Raw genomic sequence first — 19,226 nt, forward strand, 5'->3', positions numbered from 1 at the left:
ACACGAACGTTGCCAGATCAGCAGCTCAGAAGATTGTAGAATGTTCGAGAAGGACAGCTACTCTGGAAGTCGGAGTTAAGCGCTCAGAATGCGTTTCGTTGTTGTGCGCGGTCAGAGTTGGCAAGGGGTCGCTTATCTTTTTGCTGCTCCTACTCGCAGCGATTTCTTGGCCTGTAGCGGTGCAAGCTCAACTCCCTGAGCATGCTGTCTAGAGTTCCATGCATGTTGATGCCTGTCTGCATGTATGCGCATATGCTTGGGTGCGTTTGTATATGACGAATAGGTGCACTAACGCCCTCTTATTTTTGTAGGGATCGCGCGTAATGCCAAATTTGGGAGAAGTTTGCGCACATGTGTAAGCGTGGAAACGCATGTGCGCGTGATCTGTGTTCATAGATGCACGCATACCTGTGAATAACTTATACATACTCATTTGTGTATTAATTTGCACATGCACACATATGTGTACAGTGCGAGTCGAATTCCGTTACCTCGCTAATATGCATGAGGTACGGACAATAAACACGGCTGTTGTAACTAGAGCAGCGCAAAGTGGATGGTTTGTGGTAAATACACAGCAGGAGTATTCTACAAATATACCTCGACGTCTGATGGCTTGCGATTTGGACTTCATGAGGCCCAGCTGCGCCTCTCCGCCAGCAGATATACAGGATTGGCAACTCGTTTTTTACGTAATTCAATATTTCTCCATCTTAAACTGGTAGCTAACTAGTTTTTTCAGCCTGCGCCTGGCACTTGAATTACATAGTCAGATTTATGCGTGAAAGTATGCGCTCATACGTGCAAATATTCACACGCACCCAATAACGCCAGTGAGGGAGGCATGGAGGTAGAACATCCAAGCCTCTGACTGCACGTTTAACGTGTTTTAACTAGCTGGCGTCCCTCCCGTCTTCTATTGAGGGTGGGCAACGACCTCGTAGTTTGGCGTGTCATCTAGGGCTGCATTCAAGTCTTATGGGCGCTTTGTGCGTCAGAAGTAGTATAGGACCATCAGCCCTTTACCTGTCTTCCCCTTGAGATCAATTTGTCATGAATACTGTTCTACAACACTGGTTGGCACGGCTACAGACTGATGAGCAGCTCAAACATGTAATGTCTACACATTCAGGCAATGTGACGAACTTCGTTGTTTCCTTCGCCCGCCTGCCAAAAAATATTTTGATAGGAAATGTGTTGGTACGCCTGGTACCAGTTAAATATGTAAACGTCCCCTTCGGAGAAACGCTTCTGCATCTGTGGACTTGCATGGCTGTAGCACCAGAGGTAGACTGAGCTGGAACCTGGTGTGTTTTTGCGTCCACCACGTTTTCGCTATTACACACGGGTTTGTGCGCCTCGTGTATCATTCCTTCTCATCCTTCTTTCCAAAAGCAACCTTAATGTAACTATTGAATTCGCCGTCCCCAAATATAAACATGTGGTCTAAATTTCTGAACGTCTTCACCTCGAAAGTCGATGCCCATCCTGCACAAACTGAGAGGGACCGCAGGGGAACCGTATCATCCCCAACGTCCAAAACTCTGCATAAAAACGGCAAGACACAAGGACGAAGGAATCTGTATAAAACCAGACTCACGACTCCTTACACGTGCGCCTGCACTACAACCAGAAAGCGCTAAACGAAACACTGACAGCACACATGTAAAAGACACAGACAGACAACTTCGCAACTAACCACAGCAACTAACTAACCACAGGCCCCCCTGCCCATCATTTTGCCATATTCATCTACGGTGCTTGTAACGTAGACGTCAGCCTCTTCGTTAATTAAGTTGTGTTTCAATCTGAAGCCGAGTACAGCAACAAGTGCTGTTGTTGACTGTACTGGGGTTTCGTCTCATGCTGCCCTACGGGATGGGCTTGCGAGAGAGATCAGTGCCCGCGTAAATATAGCCAACATCAGTAGAAGGAAAACTGAAGACGCTCCAAATGCACCTCGTAGGAACCTGGGAAGGGATAAAGACAGTAAACACGTGCACAGCCACATGTTGAATGTATTTCCAAACGTGATTGACGAAGGCTTCTAGACCTGTGGTTCTAGTGCAGAAATTGGAATATTTGAAAGTATGAATTGCCTCAGCATTTCATCCTGTCCTCTTTTTCCGAGTGAAGCAGTCCATAAATTGCTGCGAATAGGCGCCCCTCACCCCTGGGTCCTTCAAGATCCCCTGCATGCGTTCTCTGGCGGTTTCCGCACGAACTCGCAATTCCGGCTCCAACAACATCGTCCAATTGCCCAAGGTGTATACAACTTCTTCGAAATCTTCTGCTGCTTCAGCCATCATATGGCTTATTGCTTCCATGCTTTCCTGCGCCTCTGTTCCGTAGCGCTGCACCTGCAGCGTTCGCTGTGCGATCTGCTTAATAGTTGCGTTTTGCACCAACTCCTCCCTCTCATGTTGCATCTTTGACGAAGTCCCCAAAGCTTCTGTCTCGCTGTCTCCCAGCGCAACCGCCTTCACCATTTGCTCAGTCCAGTCAGCCTGTGGTGCTGTTTCCGACAGTCTCCTGAATTCCAGAATTCGGCCGTCCACCGGCGTACTCTTTTGAGCCTTTCCATCTGGGCCACTAGCAGAGACTGCAGGGGAAGGGGAACCCGGTTTTTTCGGTAGCAACTGTCGCACAACCAAATGGTCTTGTCCGTAGAGCTGAATGGCAAAACGCGAAGCGGAAATCCACCGTCCCTCTTTCACTGTCGGGCAGCGCTTGAAACAAATTACAGAGGCATTAGTACTCACGGGGGCACATCTCCGTGTAACTACCCACACGCACATTATAAACAATAATCTCAACTGTGTTAACGAGGGGCTGTAGTCCGCAGAGCATTTCTTACGTCGATGTCCGGCAGGAGGGCATAGATAGAACCAAGACTTCGGGAGAGGTCCCGTAAAATGTCCACAGGAATAAGACTGATATCGAGCAGAGTCCAGAACGTCAAGTCGACGGGGTCATTGTACCTTGAACGCAAGAAATACAATAAACACAAGCAGGAACCAATTCCCACTCCACAATACCTACTTAAAAAGGCCACAAGTTATGGCAATGTAGACTGCCTTCATCCGCAAGCTCCCCATTTACTTTCACAAACTTATGTCTCCTTGTTTGTGTTGTCTACCTGTTACACGACCACTACTGCAGTAAGCACACCGTCCAGATCAGTACGCGTTATGCGGTACTTAATGCATGCTGAGACTGCAGCAACGAAACCCTTTATTTTGACTGACGCATGGGGTCTCACCCAGTAAGAATAGCTTTGATTGCTTTAAAGCTTCCACCCGTTGCAGGAGCAACGAGGGTGTATGAGTTGATATATCTGTCCTTCCACTGCTGATCCACCACTTTGTTGAGAAAATAATTAAAGACAACAGACCCCAAACTGTGCACTAGCACGTCTGCCTTTGCTCCTCCCATGGCTTCAACCCGTGTTTCTATCTCGAGCTTCAGACGAGCAAAATCCATCTACAATTCAACACACCGTAGAGTTTTGAACATCCCCAAAATTGCGCTTGGAGCAGCTGCAATCTGCATATGTATGCCTTGTGGATGTTCACCTCCCAAATATCGCCCTCAATTATAAGCAGCAGCATGGCGAAACAAACAATGCATAGCCACTGAGTCTCCGTGCTCGCCCTCCCTGCCCTCCCGGCTGTCAGAGTGTAGAGCACCTCACGATCTGCAACTCTTCTGCAGTAATTTACACTCGTGTACAAGAACTCGGATCCAACTTGCCTGCCAAGGGGGAAGCCGCCAATCATATGGTATGCCTATGAGGGATTTGCCCTCCTGGTAGCCCAATGCGTAGAACGTGCGTAGCATCATGTGGAAGTACGCCGTGCCTGGTATTCCAATCCGTTCGTTGTAGAAGTAGTCCAAATAGTCGAACCCGTGCGCAGTCCCATAGCTGTCGACCTGAAAATAGATTAAAAACAACTTGTTGGTAACACGCAATCTCTGGAACTGTGGTCTGTGCCACCGTAGGTAGCTGAACAGACAGTGAGCACATCTAAAGAAAACTATACTTGGGTGCAGTTCATGCCCGATACATATATTAATCACAGACCAACGGGCGAAAGCCAATGTTTAAGCAAAGCGGTATTCCAAGATGGCACTGACTTACATCAATGTTGACTCCCTCTTTACTGGCATAAACCTCTCCCTTCTCATCTGCAGTTGGCTGCATCATATCCATCCAACAAAGCTGGTGGGAACGCGGAGGCCAAACAAGGGAGAGCGAGGCCCACAGCCTGAATGGAACTGGGAACGAGACGGGCGAAGAATGGTTGCAGCGTGGAAGGGAGGCGTCCTTGGCACTGATCATTAGACCACTGCCTGCTACCCCTGGGAGCATAAAGATCGGATGCTCAGGAATGCTCGTCGCGCACACTGCCTCTCCTTCATTTCCACGTTCAAGCCCACTAGAGTCAGTTAACTTTGATGGCGTCTCAGCACACAACTCAACCAGCTGGAGGTGCATGAGCAGGCACCAAACACAAAATAAGGCATAGAGTGGTGCGTGCCGCCGGATTGGTCCGGGGCCTCGCAGTGATTTTGCTCTATAACAAAGCATCTCCGTGGCGATAGATCCCCAGAATAGCTAGACACGTTTCTACGCCACTACACTAGATTCATCCTCAATGATTAAAAGAGCCAACACTGCTGCTTGCCAAGCTAGGAAGAAGGCGCACACCATGGAGAAGCCGTGTTGTGCACCCGTTAACAGGCTGTTAAGATGAATCCAAGGATGAATATAGACCAGTAGAGGAATAATAACAAAATAATAATATGGTAATAATAGTAAAAGAAAACACTCACCATCCCACCTTATTTGCATGCATTTCCTCTGGAAGCCTTTGCCACGGCAAACGGTCTGGTGCACGGACCGCTCGGGGATATGGGCGCCTCGAAGTGCTTTCCAGCTGGGTGTGCGGCAAGCAGATGTGAATAAAGCTGGCTTTATGATAGTTTGCTCATAAACTAACCGAATCTCTTCCTCCTTTTCAAGCCATTGGCTGAATTGCACAGTTATTCTATGTAGCTCACCGTCCCCCCTGTCTTGGAGCTGCACACTTCCACTGGCCCTGCAACCGCGGGTGGTTTCCTTTTAATTGACTTTTTGAAGTGAGGCATGAATATCTACGTGAGGTTTAAGGTACTAGCAGAAAGCGACGCCGCTAGAGCTTCACAGCTCAGGGTGACTGTTGGGTCTTGCAGGACATTCTCGTGTAAGGTTGAATTACTGTGTTCTCCACTCCTGTGTCTACCTCTGCTTTTGACATTCCGTAAAGCAAACATGGGAGATAAGAAAGGCCAGCTTTACGTTGTTGACGATGTTTTGGCATGCAAGAGAGTGGGCGGAAAGTTCTACTACCGGATACGATGGAGTGGGTATGGGGCTGCTGATGACACTTGGGAGGGCAAGGAATGCTTTACTGCAGGATCGCTTTCTCATTTTCGCCCAAGGCTTGATGCATTAGAACAGTTATGGCTGAACTCGGGAGCAGAAAAAAGACGCAAGCAGAACGCGTCAACCAGACAGACATCGGCGCCGAGACGCAGAAGGGCGCGGGGTACAAAGACTAAGAAAAGCCCCAAAAAAGCATCAGGAACCAAGAAAAGCCAACCAGCGAAACCCAAGATGGTCAAGGGAGGAAACAAAAATAAGAACACACGAACGAAGGGGAGGAGGGGAAGGGCAGCGGCTGCAAGTAAGTAGCACTTCGTGACGAGCATTGGCATTACTTCTCTTGCTATGAGGAGTCCCAAGGATTTTAATGTTGGCCTGCAGGCCTTTTGCAAGATGTCATGCTCACATCAACCTGACGTTGGTGGTTGAAGTCTGGCAGAGCAACTACCGCTTCGGTGGCAGTTGTACACCTGTGAGGCGTCTGCGTCCACGTCGCCGCGGAAGGTTGGAAGCAACGAAAGACTGCGAGGTGCAGGCAGAGAGGCTAACAAGCAAGGCCAGATGGACTGTCACTGTTGCAGATACTACACCCATCCAATTCCTCGCAAAGTGCTGCGGATGGCCCTTCACGCGGAAATATTCATTCGGTTTACTTTTGAGGCGGGCGATGCTCCCATTCTAAACTGGTTCAGAATGGGCCTTCCATCCGAATGAGCTCTGGGTCGAACGTGCGTCGGAAGAACATACTACGGCAGCAGACAGAAGGCGACAGAGCTCGGCGGAGGTGCAGGCGAAGGGTTACTCATTTGGCTGGAATATGCTGCAATCCTCCGGTTGCCCCACCGGCGGTCTGCGGGAGAATACATTTTATTTATTGCTTTGGGGGTTTGCCCCACAGGGTATGGTTCTTGGGACATGGGTAGGGCAATTATCTGGAGGGCACTGGAAGCCCAATGGAATCCCGTTTTTTATTTTCACGTCTAGTGAAGCCAGGTAAAGATAGTGCGAAAGTATTATGGTTGGCATACGTGATTGTTGGAGCTGGGGCTGTGGCCCCGCCGTGTGGGCTCCCTTATGTTCATGTTCGAACGGAAATTCCCCATATCGAGAGTTTCTGCCGTTAACTCGAAGTGCAAGAGTTGAGAAATCAGCACAGATCTTTCTGTGGTCAGCCACTTCGTAAGTGGTGCTACTGTCTTTTGGAAACGGCCTTGACTGATGTCAAGGGTGACAAACTGACTGTCCTCATTCGACTTTGTTGAGTGGGCGATTCCATCTTCTGTGGTAGAGAGCATGCATAGCTTGCAGTTGCATAGACCTGTGGAGCAGGAGTAGATCTGACCTGTGGAGCAGGAGTAGATCTGTTTAGGAAGAAGCCACATGCAACCCGTACTGCTGCTGACAGCTTGCATTAACACGGGCGGGCTATAGCGGTGGGAGGCGTACGACCTGAAGGGGTAGACACCACAGCTTCGTCAAAGAGGCTTAGGACAGCAGTGTAGAGACTTCGTAGAGGCACGCCGGGTAGTATTGCATCCAACAGACACACTGGTATGTGTACACAAGGAGTTTCAGAGGTCCACCTTACCTGGGGGGCAATTTCGATGCGCCGTATGCTGGGGGGAGATGCGATGTCTAAATTTACAATGCTTACTCTCTTCATACACTCTCTTCAAACAAGCCCTCAAGCTGTACCTTACAATAAAGGTTCGACACTATCACTCATTGACGTCGTTGCTCATTCTGGGGGAATCTAAAATAAGGAAACTGTTCCCCGTGAGAGATGCGCATCACCCTCTACAGCTTGACTGCTCTTGAAGACTTTTTCATGCCTCCTGGTAAGTGGGGATCGACTGAAGTGGACCTCGTGTGCTGTTATCCTCTTTGAGGAACGTGATTTGTTGAGGGAAGCCCAGTCGCTCAACTGGAATCAGCTCCCTTGGGGGAAGGTATTCTCTTCCTAGATGCCTTATCTCCTTGGTTGCCATGTAAGAAATTTCCTTTGGTCTACTGGAAAGGGCCTGCCCTCTATCCAGCAGGCCTGGCTTTTTTCTCCCGCAAAAACACTGCTCACTGAACGGCCGATACTTGAATATGCAGAAGGGCTCAAGAAACAGGAGGAAGCCAGGAAATGGACTGCTGGGGTGAGAACTGCCTACTGTGCCACCACAGTGAGCGTGCATTTGGTGGGCCTTTCACACCAACAAATTTGCACAGTCAGCGGTTTCTGGTTGCGAACCCTCCCCAAGCAATAAAACTGAAAGGGACTTCCAGACTGCACCTGGAAAGAATTAGGAGAAGGTGAAACACAGCAACCCGGAGTAGGTTCCTGGCTGTTTTGGAAGAGAGGTCCAGGTGAGGAGTGCTTCCTGCTCGCTGCTGCTGGAGTTAGAGCGCCTTGGGTTAGAGCTCCTGCGGACTGGAATGTTTTCACTATGTGTGCATTCAATAGCGACGTATGGACAGGCTAAACTGCTCATGACAAATTAGAGTGTGCCCGTGTAAAATGATTTATCCGTCCCAGCTAGACGTAGGTACAAGCGGCAAGTTGACCATATCTGCCGTCTAGACAGTAAGAGGTCAATGCCAGGGGAGAAATCGGAGCTGAAAGCTGCACTCGTTTGCATTACGGAGAATGGTAGAGTTTCTCATACGAACAGGACGAGAAGGCAGTGTACTTCTTTGTTAGCATTGGAGGCTTTGGAAATGCTCGGCTAAGAACGTTAGCGTACAGTGTGGCATATGCCTATGGCCAGAGGATTTTTTAGACCCTCAAAAATGCCTCATATGCGCCATCATTGCCTTCCATCTGTGCATAGAGAACCTGGCTTGGCATGCTGTCAACTTCTTTGGGGGCTTATGTGATAAGAAATGCAGTGCACTAGTGTTGCGGGAAGCCATGGTGTGTGCTGCACAGCTGCCAGGCATCAAGTTCATGAGTACATCATCGGACGGCCGTAGTAGAAAAGCACGCACAAACTAACCGTGAGAAACGCCAACACGGCCAGGATGGCACTCGATTACTCGCTCTTGGCCGATTGGCGTATCTCGAACGACAAGCCTGTGTCTGTGGAGTGCTCCGCAGCACACAATCAACACACGCTGATCTTCGCGACAAGACGATTGCACAAACATGGCGATTGCATGGAGGCGAAGAGAAAAAGACATGAATGCTGAGTGAACTAAGTGAACTGAAAGTAGGGAAGTGGAAAATTGGCTAGGCGAGTTCACGAGTTCACAACAGCAACTGGCTTCTGGGGATGCTGCTGCCGGCCGCTGGCATCTCGGGCAGGCAAGTCCACTGGCGTTGCCTCTGACCATTACGGTGCTCGCTTTCTTACCCCGGATTTTGAAGCCTAGTGTTAATGCAGACTTCCGAATATGACAAAAACGTATGTATTGAACCTCTGTCAGCGCCAACGCCAAGCTGCATGCGAGGCGAGATTTGGGGCGGGCTGGGCTTATCCTAATCTGGAGAAAAAACAAAAACTCCGACGTATGACAGTTTTTGGCAACTGAACATATTATGCAGTTTTCCTGTGGCCTTTGCTTCTCGTTCGCACATGTGTCTAGGATCTCGTCCCACAGAAAAGCAGCAAGTTCTCTGAAACTGAAGGCAATTGAGCTCGCAGGATGTTCTGTGATGTCTCGAACCGTCTGAGAAAACTGATATGAATGCCACTGTGGCATCTTGACAGTGAAGACGAACCTAAAAATCAAGCGCCCAACACATTCATCCAAGAAGAACGACCCAATGCACGACGAACACCTTCGGCTGTTCAGCCCCCTGCACAACTAAAAATGCTTCCTAATGAACGTAATCTAAACCGGCCAACCTAAAATTAAGACAGAGAAACGCTTGGGGGTAGTGTAAAAGCGCATGATATGCAAGCAAAAAGCTACCGTTTCCTCTGCCTTTTCGTATATGCCTACGTTGGTGCAAGCTGTTTGTGGAAATTAGTGATGGCATTTTTGGCTTTCTATGGTGAGAAACCGAACACGTGACGTTATCGGTTGGAGGCTCATCCTGCCACCGACAGTAGCGTTTCTTCCTGAAAATGTCTGTGATAAACGAAACTGCAACATACGTCAGGCTGAGGCCCACTTGCCTGGTACCACTAAATATCATTCTCTGTATTTTCGCGCTTAAGGCGCCGTCCATTGCTCACCGTGGGACGGAGCATAGCAACATAAATGCCCAATGACTGTTTCGGTGACAACAAAAAAAAAGAGCCGTAATGGTATGCTTTGCAGCTTGGTTTCTCTTAGGAACAGTGTGTGTAGATGGACGTTATTTGGTGTCTTCGCTGCCATGTCGGGTGTGTCACTGGCGTCGGTGCTTTTGCAGGAGACGTTGAGCGCTAGTGCTGGTGACGACATCAAATGTTTGATGTGGCTCCTTGCTCCTTCGTTTTTGGTGCGTACTGAGGTCGTTTTCTCTTTGTAGGGGATTCGGTCTTTGTTGCTTCTGCTCAAGGCGGTGCTCAGTCCCGCTCCTCCAGTTCGTATGCGGCTCCATTCCGCGTATCGCTCACCACACATATTACATAGAGGCTGAAGCAAGACCCCTCTCGTCTCCACGGCTTTCTGCCTACAGCAATCCCTGGTTGTCGTCTGAACTCGCTCCCTATATCCGTCTAAACTGGTTCACCGTTATAGCAACACCTTCTCTTGTACGAGCTTAATTCTGGTCATTTCCATAGCGATTGTCGCATTCGGGGCAATAACACCTTTGCCTGGATGGGCTCTAAGAGGTACCGTCTCTCCTGTCATGTGAATGCGGCGGTTCCGTTGCTCGCACCTGCACCCTTGAACCGTACGGTGTTGTTGGCGAGGACTCCTCAAATTTAGCGGAGGAACCCCTTGGGATTCAATCAGGATCAAAACAGCCTTGCGTTCTTAAAAAGCAAAGTATTTTTCTCCAGCCATAAGGTACCCTGGCCACGGTGGCACACGGGGATGAGGCGAACGCGGGGAGGGAGAAAGCACCTTTTTTGTTGCGCCACACCCTTCTTCGCGCTTGCTACTCGGGCTGCATGGTAGGATCTCATACAAGCATGTCACAGCCCCCTTTTGATGCACGAACTAAGACAGCTTTTAAACACTCGCTTAACTCTCAGTAGCCACCTTTTATGAAAGCAGGGATGCGTGAAGCAACACTAGACAGAGCGTGCCACAGTATAGTACCCGGGGATGCATGCACCATTGCCGATCAAATTCGAGGTATGTTGCATTACGTAGTACTAATGGTTTGGAGAATGTAAGAGTCACGCTTTGCAGCAACAGGTGCAAGCATAAGCAAGTGGTTACAGTCAAACCCATCACCCTTGGGATGCCTGGCAGTGGCGTCGAGCCGTTTCGGCTGGTTGCTCTCTTCTTCCCCTGCCATGCCCGTCCTTTTGTCACAATATCAGTGCAATCTAGGGTCAAAATTCTAATTCCTCTTTGGAAAGATACCACTTGATGCATTGAAACCTGCGGGGAGCACGAGGGGGAAGGAAAGCCTTTTGGGGCTTCCAGAGTGCTCACGGGAAGCGGGGGAAGGAGCGGTCTGGTGGAAAGTAGGGGTAATTCTAGGGAATTTGCAGCTTTAAATATACAATATTCATTATAAAGTAATATAGATAGTGCGGGGTGAGAAATAGCAATGAAAATATACATCGTTCACTGCAAGGGCGTAAACTAACCAATGCCAGCCCACGTGGCTGCGGGGGAAGGCAAGGGGACTCGTTTCTGGGTGCCGTTCCAAGAGCGTAGGATGCTGCAGACCGTCGTTTGATGCTGATTGTGAATTGCTTTATGTTGCGTCTTTCTGTTCCACAGTAGCCCGTATGGCTGCCGCTTTCTTCTCATTTTTCCACTGAGCCTCCCCCCCTGACGGACCGCTCGCCCCCCCTGTGGCTGAGCAGTGCGTACCGCTGCAGAGGCGGTGGGATCCGTGGTTGTTTTCCTTCTGCGTCAGATCCCATTATTTATGTAAAGGGAAGGACAGAAAGGAGGGACACGTTATGGGGAGGGGGCCTAGTCCCTTAGCAGCTCTCCCCCCTCCCCTTCGCTGGCAAGTTGTCTCTCATATCCGCAGTTTCTGTTGTTTGCGGTGCGTCTCGATGCGTTGGGGTCCTATTTCCATCTTTAGTTTGTAACGCACGTTAACCTGCTTTCCTGGCCGCTGCTTTTCCCCTTCATCTCTCCGCAGCGAGATGAGCCTTCGTACGGCCCTCGTAGCGGCTCTCTCCACGGGTCTGTGCTGCAGCCTGTTGGCTGTTGGCTCTTCGGACGCGAATCCCCCTTCGCTTCCGCCGGAAATTGTGGATTCTTTAACCGAAGCATCAGGGAATGCTGCCCAGCTTGAAGAAGCTGCCATAGAACAGGTTCCGGGGCAGGCCCCAGAGGAAGACCCCGTGGAAGAGGAGCCCCTTGAAGGCAACGGAGCAGATGAGGGTCCCGGTAGTTCTGAAGGTCCGAACTTGCGCCGGCTCAAGGCCCGCAGGGGTGGAGCCGCGAGGCATGGAAAATCGTCAAGGAATTCTCCTCAAGCCCTTGGCCCAGGCTGGGGTGGCTTTCTTCTGTAAGGCACATACTAGAATCCCGACATCCTCCAGCACCGAAGATTCTTTCTTTCATGGGATGCTGCTTGAGTCTAATTTCATTTGTTTGTACGCATCTGCGTTTCCGGTTGTGGTGTAGAAGACACCCAGAGGGGCTAACACCAGTTGTTTCCCGTTTAGGTGCAAGAAACGGCAGCGGGTCTGACTGCCTGCGTGTTTTTATTTTGGAGCATGCACGTGATAATATGCTCATTCTGCATGTGCAGTGCAGCCTCAATATAAATGAGGCACTGACAGGGGGCGTGCACTGCGTATTAATGCGGGCTTGTGTGTGTATGCAGCGCGTTGGGGTCCTTCATCTCTGCTGTAGCCTTGTGGCGCAAGACAAGCGAGCTGTACCACAGTCCCAAGCAAGCCCTCCGGAAGGCGAAGATGAGGCTTTTAGGTCAGTATTTGCCACGTTGGGGGCGTGCTAGCCCGGAGAGCGACTCTTGTAGCTCGTCTTTGGGTTGCATGCTCAGTCGCACGCCTGTAGCTTTTTGCATCATCTATAGTGTTTTTGTGCATGTTGATGGGGTGGAAGACACAGGATGCATATCCACGCTAGCAAGTATCCCTCTGTCGCGTATGTAGGTGCAGTGCATCTCAGCATCAGCATCAGTTCGTGTAGTTCCATGGGTTTCGCTTCTGACCTGCATGGGCATTTTGATTATCGTTGCATGAGGGTCTGTTGACAATTCAGATTGGACAGTTGTATCCGTTCCCGTCTGTCCGAGTTGCACTAAAGCATGGTAGTGATGCGAATTGCTTGTGGTTGTCGCAGGTCAGGTGCCGCATTCGTGGGAAGACTATGTACGGAACTTACCGGTGTTGGACGAGATGGAGTTCCCAGAAATTCGTCCTTTGCTGAGGCGCCTGGACAAGAAGCCTGTTGTGCTGATGTCAGTGCCAAAGCCGAGGGCCCGTCTTGCAGCATTCTTGGGGCTGACAGATGAACAGCGGGAGGAAGGGATTGTGATAAAGGGGAAATCAACTGCTGGGTGTAGTGCGAAGGAAGTGGCGTTCGAGCTGTTCGCTCATGAGAAGTTAGCAAAGGGCCTGCCGCTATCTCTTCCAGCTTTGGGGGCTTTCAGGGACATAGACGGCAGCACGCTGTACCTCATAACACCTAGGGCTCGTGCAGATGTTTCTCTGTACACCCGGCGCATGCCCGAAGAAGTTTCGCTGCGGCTGGCATTTGCCGAGATGATCTATGGGCTGTGGGGCATGCACAAGCGTGGCTGGGTGCACCGTGACATTAAGGGTTGCAACTACTTCGTGAGTCAAGATGGACACGCATTGCTGGCAGATTTTGAAGGCTTTTGGAGAAACGGCATGCATGCGATTATGTACGGAGAGGAGGTTGAAATCATTTTCACTGAGCACTACATTGCGCCCGAGCTGACGTTTGACGGCGAATATCAGGTTTTCGACTACAAGACCGACGTGTTCGCCCTCGGTATCACTTTCAAGGAAATGCTCGAGTGGATGGGAAATCTGGAGGTGCCTCACCGGGACCTCGCAGAGGACCTCATTAGACACATGACCGATCCAGACACGAAGAACCGGTACGACTTGATGCAGTGCATGCAGCATCCTTACTTCGAAGGAATGGACTTCGACCTTGTTGAGAAGAAAATGTACGGGAAGGCATTTGAGGGGACCTACCAGACGCCATACAAGTTTCTTTGATGTTCTGGACAACCCCAGACCGACACTTAGGCCCCCTCTGCTTCTTTCTCATCCTACACACTGCACGAGATTCAGGGAGAAAGAGAGAGGGGTATTTCAAGGGATAAGCCGCGGTGGGAGGCGCCATGTGTGTCCCCTGTGACCGCAAAATGACAACGAATGGCAGTAGACAGCACCTTCGGCGGGCTTCTAGACGCTCCGCAGTGCTGTGCTTGGGTCTTTGTGCCTCTTCCCGGTGCCCCGGGTGATTTTCTTGTGGCTCATTGGCAGGTTGTTATGTTAGCTTCAGACAGTTACGACGCTCCATGGAGGACAGGTTCCCTGTCCTCCTTCGGAGGGCCTCTTCAGTGGTTCCCAGGCTGCTGCAACATCCCGCTGCATGCAGCGGGTCACGCGGCACTTAAAGAGACTTGTAATGCTGCCATTTGAGGCCAATATTTTCAATAAGCCACAAAGTGTAGCAAACTCTCGCACACCCAACACGTCTGTACATCCGAGCAGCAGGCACGATCATAACTAGGCAACTGGCCTTGCTTTCGCTGGTGGTTGAACCCCTGTAACATTAAGATGCAAACCTATGGGCATATCAAACTTTAGGCGAGTATCCTGTATTGTAGGTTGTTGAGAACGTAAACTATGCAGTTGTCAAGCATGCAGTGGTGTGGCGTAGAGCCGGGAATAACTCTTCACCAGCTGTTACCTGACTAGAGGGCAAACGCCAGTTAACAACACTGTGACATGACTGCGGCCCCAGAAGTGCGGTGGCAGCTGGCCGGGGCCTGTGGCGTCCCGTTGCAGTTCATGTGAGCTACAGCTTCCGCTGTACATGTTGCTGCAGCAGGTACTCCAACAGCAGGGCCACTACTTTAACGTTAACGGAGTTGCCCACGAGGGCTGCCCTCTTCCGAAACGGCAGAGAGGAGGGAAAGGCAAAAGATTCAGGAAATCCATGGAGTCGCAGCAATTCCCTAGATGAGAAAAAGCGGATGGTCTCCCCCTCCTGCAGACGACGGAATCGGCTTCGTTCTAAAGTCTGAGGAGTTAGCACTGCAGCTGCTGCTGCGGATGTTGCTGCAGCGGCCGTTTCGGTCGACACTGCTTCTGATGATGCTGTTGCAGTGTTGTCAACTTCGACTGTTGTTGCTTCTGCTGTTGCAGCAGCAGCTGCTGCTACTGTGGCTGCTCCTTTTTCGCGGCCCCTTGGCGGGGACTGGCCTTCAGAAATGAGGAGGAGGGGGCCCCCAGAGTGGAGGTTGCGTCCGTACCCTTTGGTGAAGGTGCCGCATGCAGTATGTGTCGGGCTCACTATTTCCAGCCTGAAGCCATTGCCCCTAGAAGACTGAGCTTTCGTATTGGCTATACGGCTATTTTCCTCCCCTATTGCCCATTCCCCCTGTCTCTCTTCAGCGTCATTCTCTGTATCGCTTGTGTTTGTACGGCATTCTCTTTCTCTTCTGTCCCCATCTCCGTGCCCTGCTCCGCTTTTGTTTTCCTCCAACTCTGTCGCTTTTCGTCCCCTTTCAACTGTCTCCGTTTCTTCATTCACGTCAATAAAGCGCCGCAGGCGACCAGCAGGAATGCGCAGGGCCTGCTGCTCCTCCGGTGTAATATTTACCTCCAAGAAATCCCCAACACACCGCACTTCAAATGGGGGTCCCCCTAGGGCACCCGATGAGATGGGGGGCACCATCTGCAACTCAGGAGCCTCCACGATGCTTTTCTGAGAAGACTCTGGCGCCCCTTGGATGTGAAGCAGCGGCTGCTGCTGCTTCTGATTCCCCTGTTGCTGGTGCAGCTCTGGAAGCAGCAACTGCAGACCTTGCTGCAGGGGTTGGGTTGTGTCTCTGCAGCCCAAACAGTAGTATCGGACTCTTGTGTTTGGAATGCCAATTTGTGTAGGAGAGAGAAGGAAGTGTTGAACTCGGTAGTGTTGGCTACGGAGCACCTGTTGCATGCGTCTCCAGGTGTCTGAGCCCTCAAATCCCCTGACATTTTCTAAGAATATGAACTGAGGCGGAGAGCAGCAGCCGCTAAGCAGTTGCAGCAAGTGCAAGAAGCCCGTTGCCCTTCCGTCTAGGCTGTCCAGTTTCTTGCCCCCCCTTGTGTAAGGTTGGCAAGGAGGCGACAGCAGCCATAGGTCTGCCTGCCCGTCTACATGCTGCAAGGAAAGATGTTCTATAGATAAGCAGATTGGTGAAGTTTTGAAGTTGTGTGTATACACCCCGTTGGCAGTTGTACTGATATCGTAGGCTCCCACAACTTCCGTGGCTATTTCGCAAAGCCCTTTCCTCCTCAGGCTCTCTAGGGCCTCGGTAAGACCCACGCGCAAGCCCCCAATGCCGCTGAAAAACTCGTAGACACGCAGTGGGCCGCCCTCCCAAACTGGGCCTCCGGAGCATGCAGCGTCTCCAACAAGGTCTGAAAACTGCCCGTCAAGGCCTGCGGAGCAGGCCAGGCTGCTGCCGGCTTGCATACAGGGACCAAACAAAGAAGAAGCTACAAGCAAAGTAGGGCTAGGGGTTCAGGACTTCAGGACGAAGGCTACAGCATCAATGGTAAATTGCCAGCCTTCCACACTGTGCTGTATGTGAGGGTTTGGTATAAAACGGCAAACTTGCGGACAAAGCCCTGCCTGGAAATATCTCTTCAGCTCTAGCGCACGCTAGATGTCGCCTCCGTCAGTGGGCACATGTGTAGACGAGCCCAGCTTCGCATTCTGATTGCTACTCGCTTCCATTGCCATAAAACTCTAACTCAGCACAGAAACATTTTATTTGCTTTGTTTTTACCAGAGGCCTCTTCCTTGGGTATCTGAGGGCCCCCGGTAGGGGGGCCCCCCCAATGCCGAAGGCACGGATGAGTTAAAAACCTGCCATTTGCCCATTAAGTAGAGAGTCTATTAGTACAGTAAGGAGGCGTTGAATGTATATGGCTCCCGTTTTATGTTGTGGGGCGCTGTTTTTGTGCAAGATTTGCTGCACTATACGCTCACAAGTAGAGAACGCAGGAAGAGACAGGTCATTTGGGCCGTGGCCACATAACGAAGCATTTAAAGTGGAATATGTAAACGACGTTTCCATGAGGCGTTTCTGCAATAATACTGACAGAATGCCTTATATGAGGGGCCTAGACCCCCGTCATGCGTCACAGAGCAATGTGGCGTGTGTGTGGCACAGGCTGGCAAAAGTTGTTTCACGCAGTTGTACTTGTATAACGGCTCGTTAATGAGTGCCATGTAAGTGTATGACAAGTGCCATCAATGTTAGAGCTTGCAATAGAAGCAAGCTACGTGCTGCAACTCACAACAGGCCACATGCTCTCTGCACCAGCAGAGGCGCTGTTGCAGCTAGGCTCAGAACTTCTGGAGACTTTAGTCAGATGCCTTTAGTATGAGGCTATCCTCTTCTAAGTGAGAGGGTGTTTATTACGGCGGGTAGTATTGCATGGCATCAAGGCCGCCAAATACATAAACGGTTGCTCGTACAGGCACTGTCCCTAAGAAAACAACACTAGTTTCACTCCCGAAAATCTGCCGGAGATGTACCCTTCCGTCAACTCGAGCAGTGGAGGTTGAACAAGACTTGCCTGTGGAGAGGCAAACTAGCTAGCTGGTGGGAGCATCGTTACACTGGACACCTGCGGTGAAGACAACTCATGAATAATGCGTACACCTTGTCTGATCATTAAATATGGGGCAGCTGGACAATTATTTGCAACTGTATGTGTACCTTATTCGGTTTTCACTGTCCTGAAAGGGGCATTCCCAATTTGGCTGGGCCAGGGCCATGATTGGAGAAATGTTGAAAGTATCTTACATGATGGTTTTTGTATGGTTTCCCTGCATGACAGAGGAGAAAGGCTCAGTTATCCCGCGGATGATGGGATGGCAGGAAAGAGCTTTGGAAATGTCCCAGATGTAGGGCATTTAGGACTGATGGCCTGAAGCCAGCCATAAAATTAAGAGTAGTGAAAGCATAGCCCTTGGGAATTCAACGGGGAGGAATTCGGGTGGCTTGCCGAGTTGTGCATCTGCCTTTTTCGCAACTCAGAAGACCACAAAGTCGGTTGTTGAGAGTTAGTTATAGGAACTCTGGAAGAGACGAAACAACATTTTGATCACCACTGTGAGAGTGCCACTAGAGAATCGGCCACAACAGAATGGCTTTCATGCACGCTGCTGGGAGGTTGTAGCGACAAAAGTGACAAGTGAACCGGCAGACCCTCTCCGACTCACCTATGTGCTAATCCAGTGTGTGTAATCGGGTGCTTCTTTTCTGGCTCTTTGACATGAATTCCTACTACTAACCCAGTCCTAGCTCGCTCGGTTTCCGCTTTCGTTATTCTCATTGTTTTCTCCAGAATTTTTTATTTTTCCGTTTGGTTTAAAGGCTGCCTCCTATGTATGCACTACACCGCAGAAAAGTGATGTGATATACCTTGATAGGCGTCAACCTCAATTGCTATCTCGGAACCATCTAGCAATATCCAATCCCGCACCCTCGCAGCCCGTACACGGACGTGGAAAACCAAAGTGGTAAGAAGAAACGCCATCTGTGCGCCCCACGCATACTGGCTCAGAATGTTTGTGCCTCCCTGATTGGTTGCTGAAGATTGGGCTCGAACCAACCCCACATGTCACCTGTCCCACAGCGAGTGTATCAATTCCAAGTACTTTAGTGCATTTATGCCCATCCTGGTATAATATTTGGTTGTACGCACAAGCCTAAAGCATCTACACAGAACAAAGTTTCATTACTCGTATAATTTCGGGGGTCCAGGTAAAGGTGTAGAACCTCTGCAATGTGAACAGAAACCTAGCATTGTTCGCTATAGGGTATACGAGGCCCTTTAGGAAGCTACTTGCCAGTTGGTGAGCTATACGTAAGGATGTTAGTTTGGGTCGGCCGCGTGAGCGCATGCATTAGCAATGCATGCAGCCAACGAGCACCCTGGGGCTTCTGGGGCTCTCCGGAAATACTATATTTGCCAATCACATTTATTGTATTATGCCAGAGATTTTGTTTTATTCCTTTCTCGGTCTTTTCCGATCACCTTTTAAGGAACCGAAGCCAACAGAGCCCGCATCTATCCACAACTCCGCCAGTAAGTTGCTATCACTGCAGGCCAGTGGTTCGGGGAAAAGGCTTTGAACCAACTCACTTGTTTGCAATAAAAGCTTCAAATGGTAGACAATTCTTCTGCGTCTCCAGGATCCGGTAGTCCCTAAGAGTAGAGTCTATTTTAGAACATACACTCCGGTCGAAAATGTCCGCAAAGCAACCTCCAGCAGCAGAGAAGCCGGGCGCAGGTACGTCTGCCCTCTTCCAGTTCACTGCTGTTTGCGGTAAGAACAACTAGGCAATCCGGGCACCCTTAAGAAGGGAACATTCGGAGGCATTTTGCCAAGCTTTGCATTCCAGCAGACGCATATTTAATTGAGGCCCTATGCCACAAGAGTAGCGCATTAGGCGGTAGTAGGCACACGAACAGCACAAACAGCATTTCAGATCCAGATGCCC

General features: G+C 50.3%; 3 protein-coding genes across 3 annotated transcripts; 1 reads left to right on the forward strand and 2 right to left on the reverse strand.

Moving 5' to 3' along the window:
• Positions 1–1,366: 1,366 nt before the first annotated feature.
• Positions 1,367–4,204, reverse strand: EMWEY_00019760 (1-O-acylceramide synthase, putative; the record flags this gene model as incomplete). Its single annotated transcript, XM_013480245.1, has 7 exons — positions 1,367–1,544; positions 1,876–1,970; positions 2,172–2,672; positions 2,858–2,981; positions 3,263–3,483; positions 3,733–3,933; positions 4,142–4,204. The coding sequence occupies 7 exons, from the start codon at positions 4,202–4,204 to the stop codon at positions 1,367–1,369; spliced, it is 1,383 nt and encodes a 460-aa protein (XP_013335699.1).
• A 7,424-nt stretch (positions 4,205–11,628) lies between these two features.
• Positions 11,629–13,707, forward strand: EMWEY_00019770 (Rhoptry kinase family protein ROP35, putative; the record flags this gene model as incomplete). The annotated part of the gene is made up of 3 exons (XM_013480246.1): positions 11,629–11,996; positions 12,318–12,421; positions 12,800–13,707. The coding sequence occupies 3 exons, from the start codon at positions 11,629–11,631 to the stop codon at positions 13,705–13,707; spliced, it is 1,380 nt and encodes a 459-aa protein (XP_013335700.1).
• An 808-nt stretch (positions 13,708–14,515) lies between these two features.
• EMWEY_00019780 (DNA methyltransferase 2, putative) lies at positions 14,516–16,180 on the reverse strand (the record flags this gene model as incomplete). The annotated part of the gene is made up of 1 exon (XM_013480247.1): positions 14,516–16,180. One exon carries the CDS (start codon positions 16,178–16,180, stop codon positions 14,516–14,518), a length of 1,665 nt encoding a protein of 554 aa, XP_013335701.1.
• Positions 16,181–19,226: the final 3,046 nt, after the last annotated feature.

Source organism: Eimeria maxima, genomic scaffold (genome assembly GCF_000499605.1).
Source record: "Eimeria maxima Weybridge genomic scaffold, Emw_scaff175, whole genome shotgun sequence".
Classification (NCBI taxonomy): Eukaryota; Apicomplexa; class Conoidasida; order Eucoccidiorida; family Eimeriidae; genus Eimeria; species Eimeria maxima.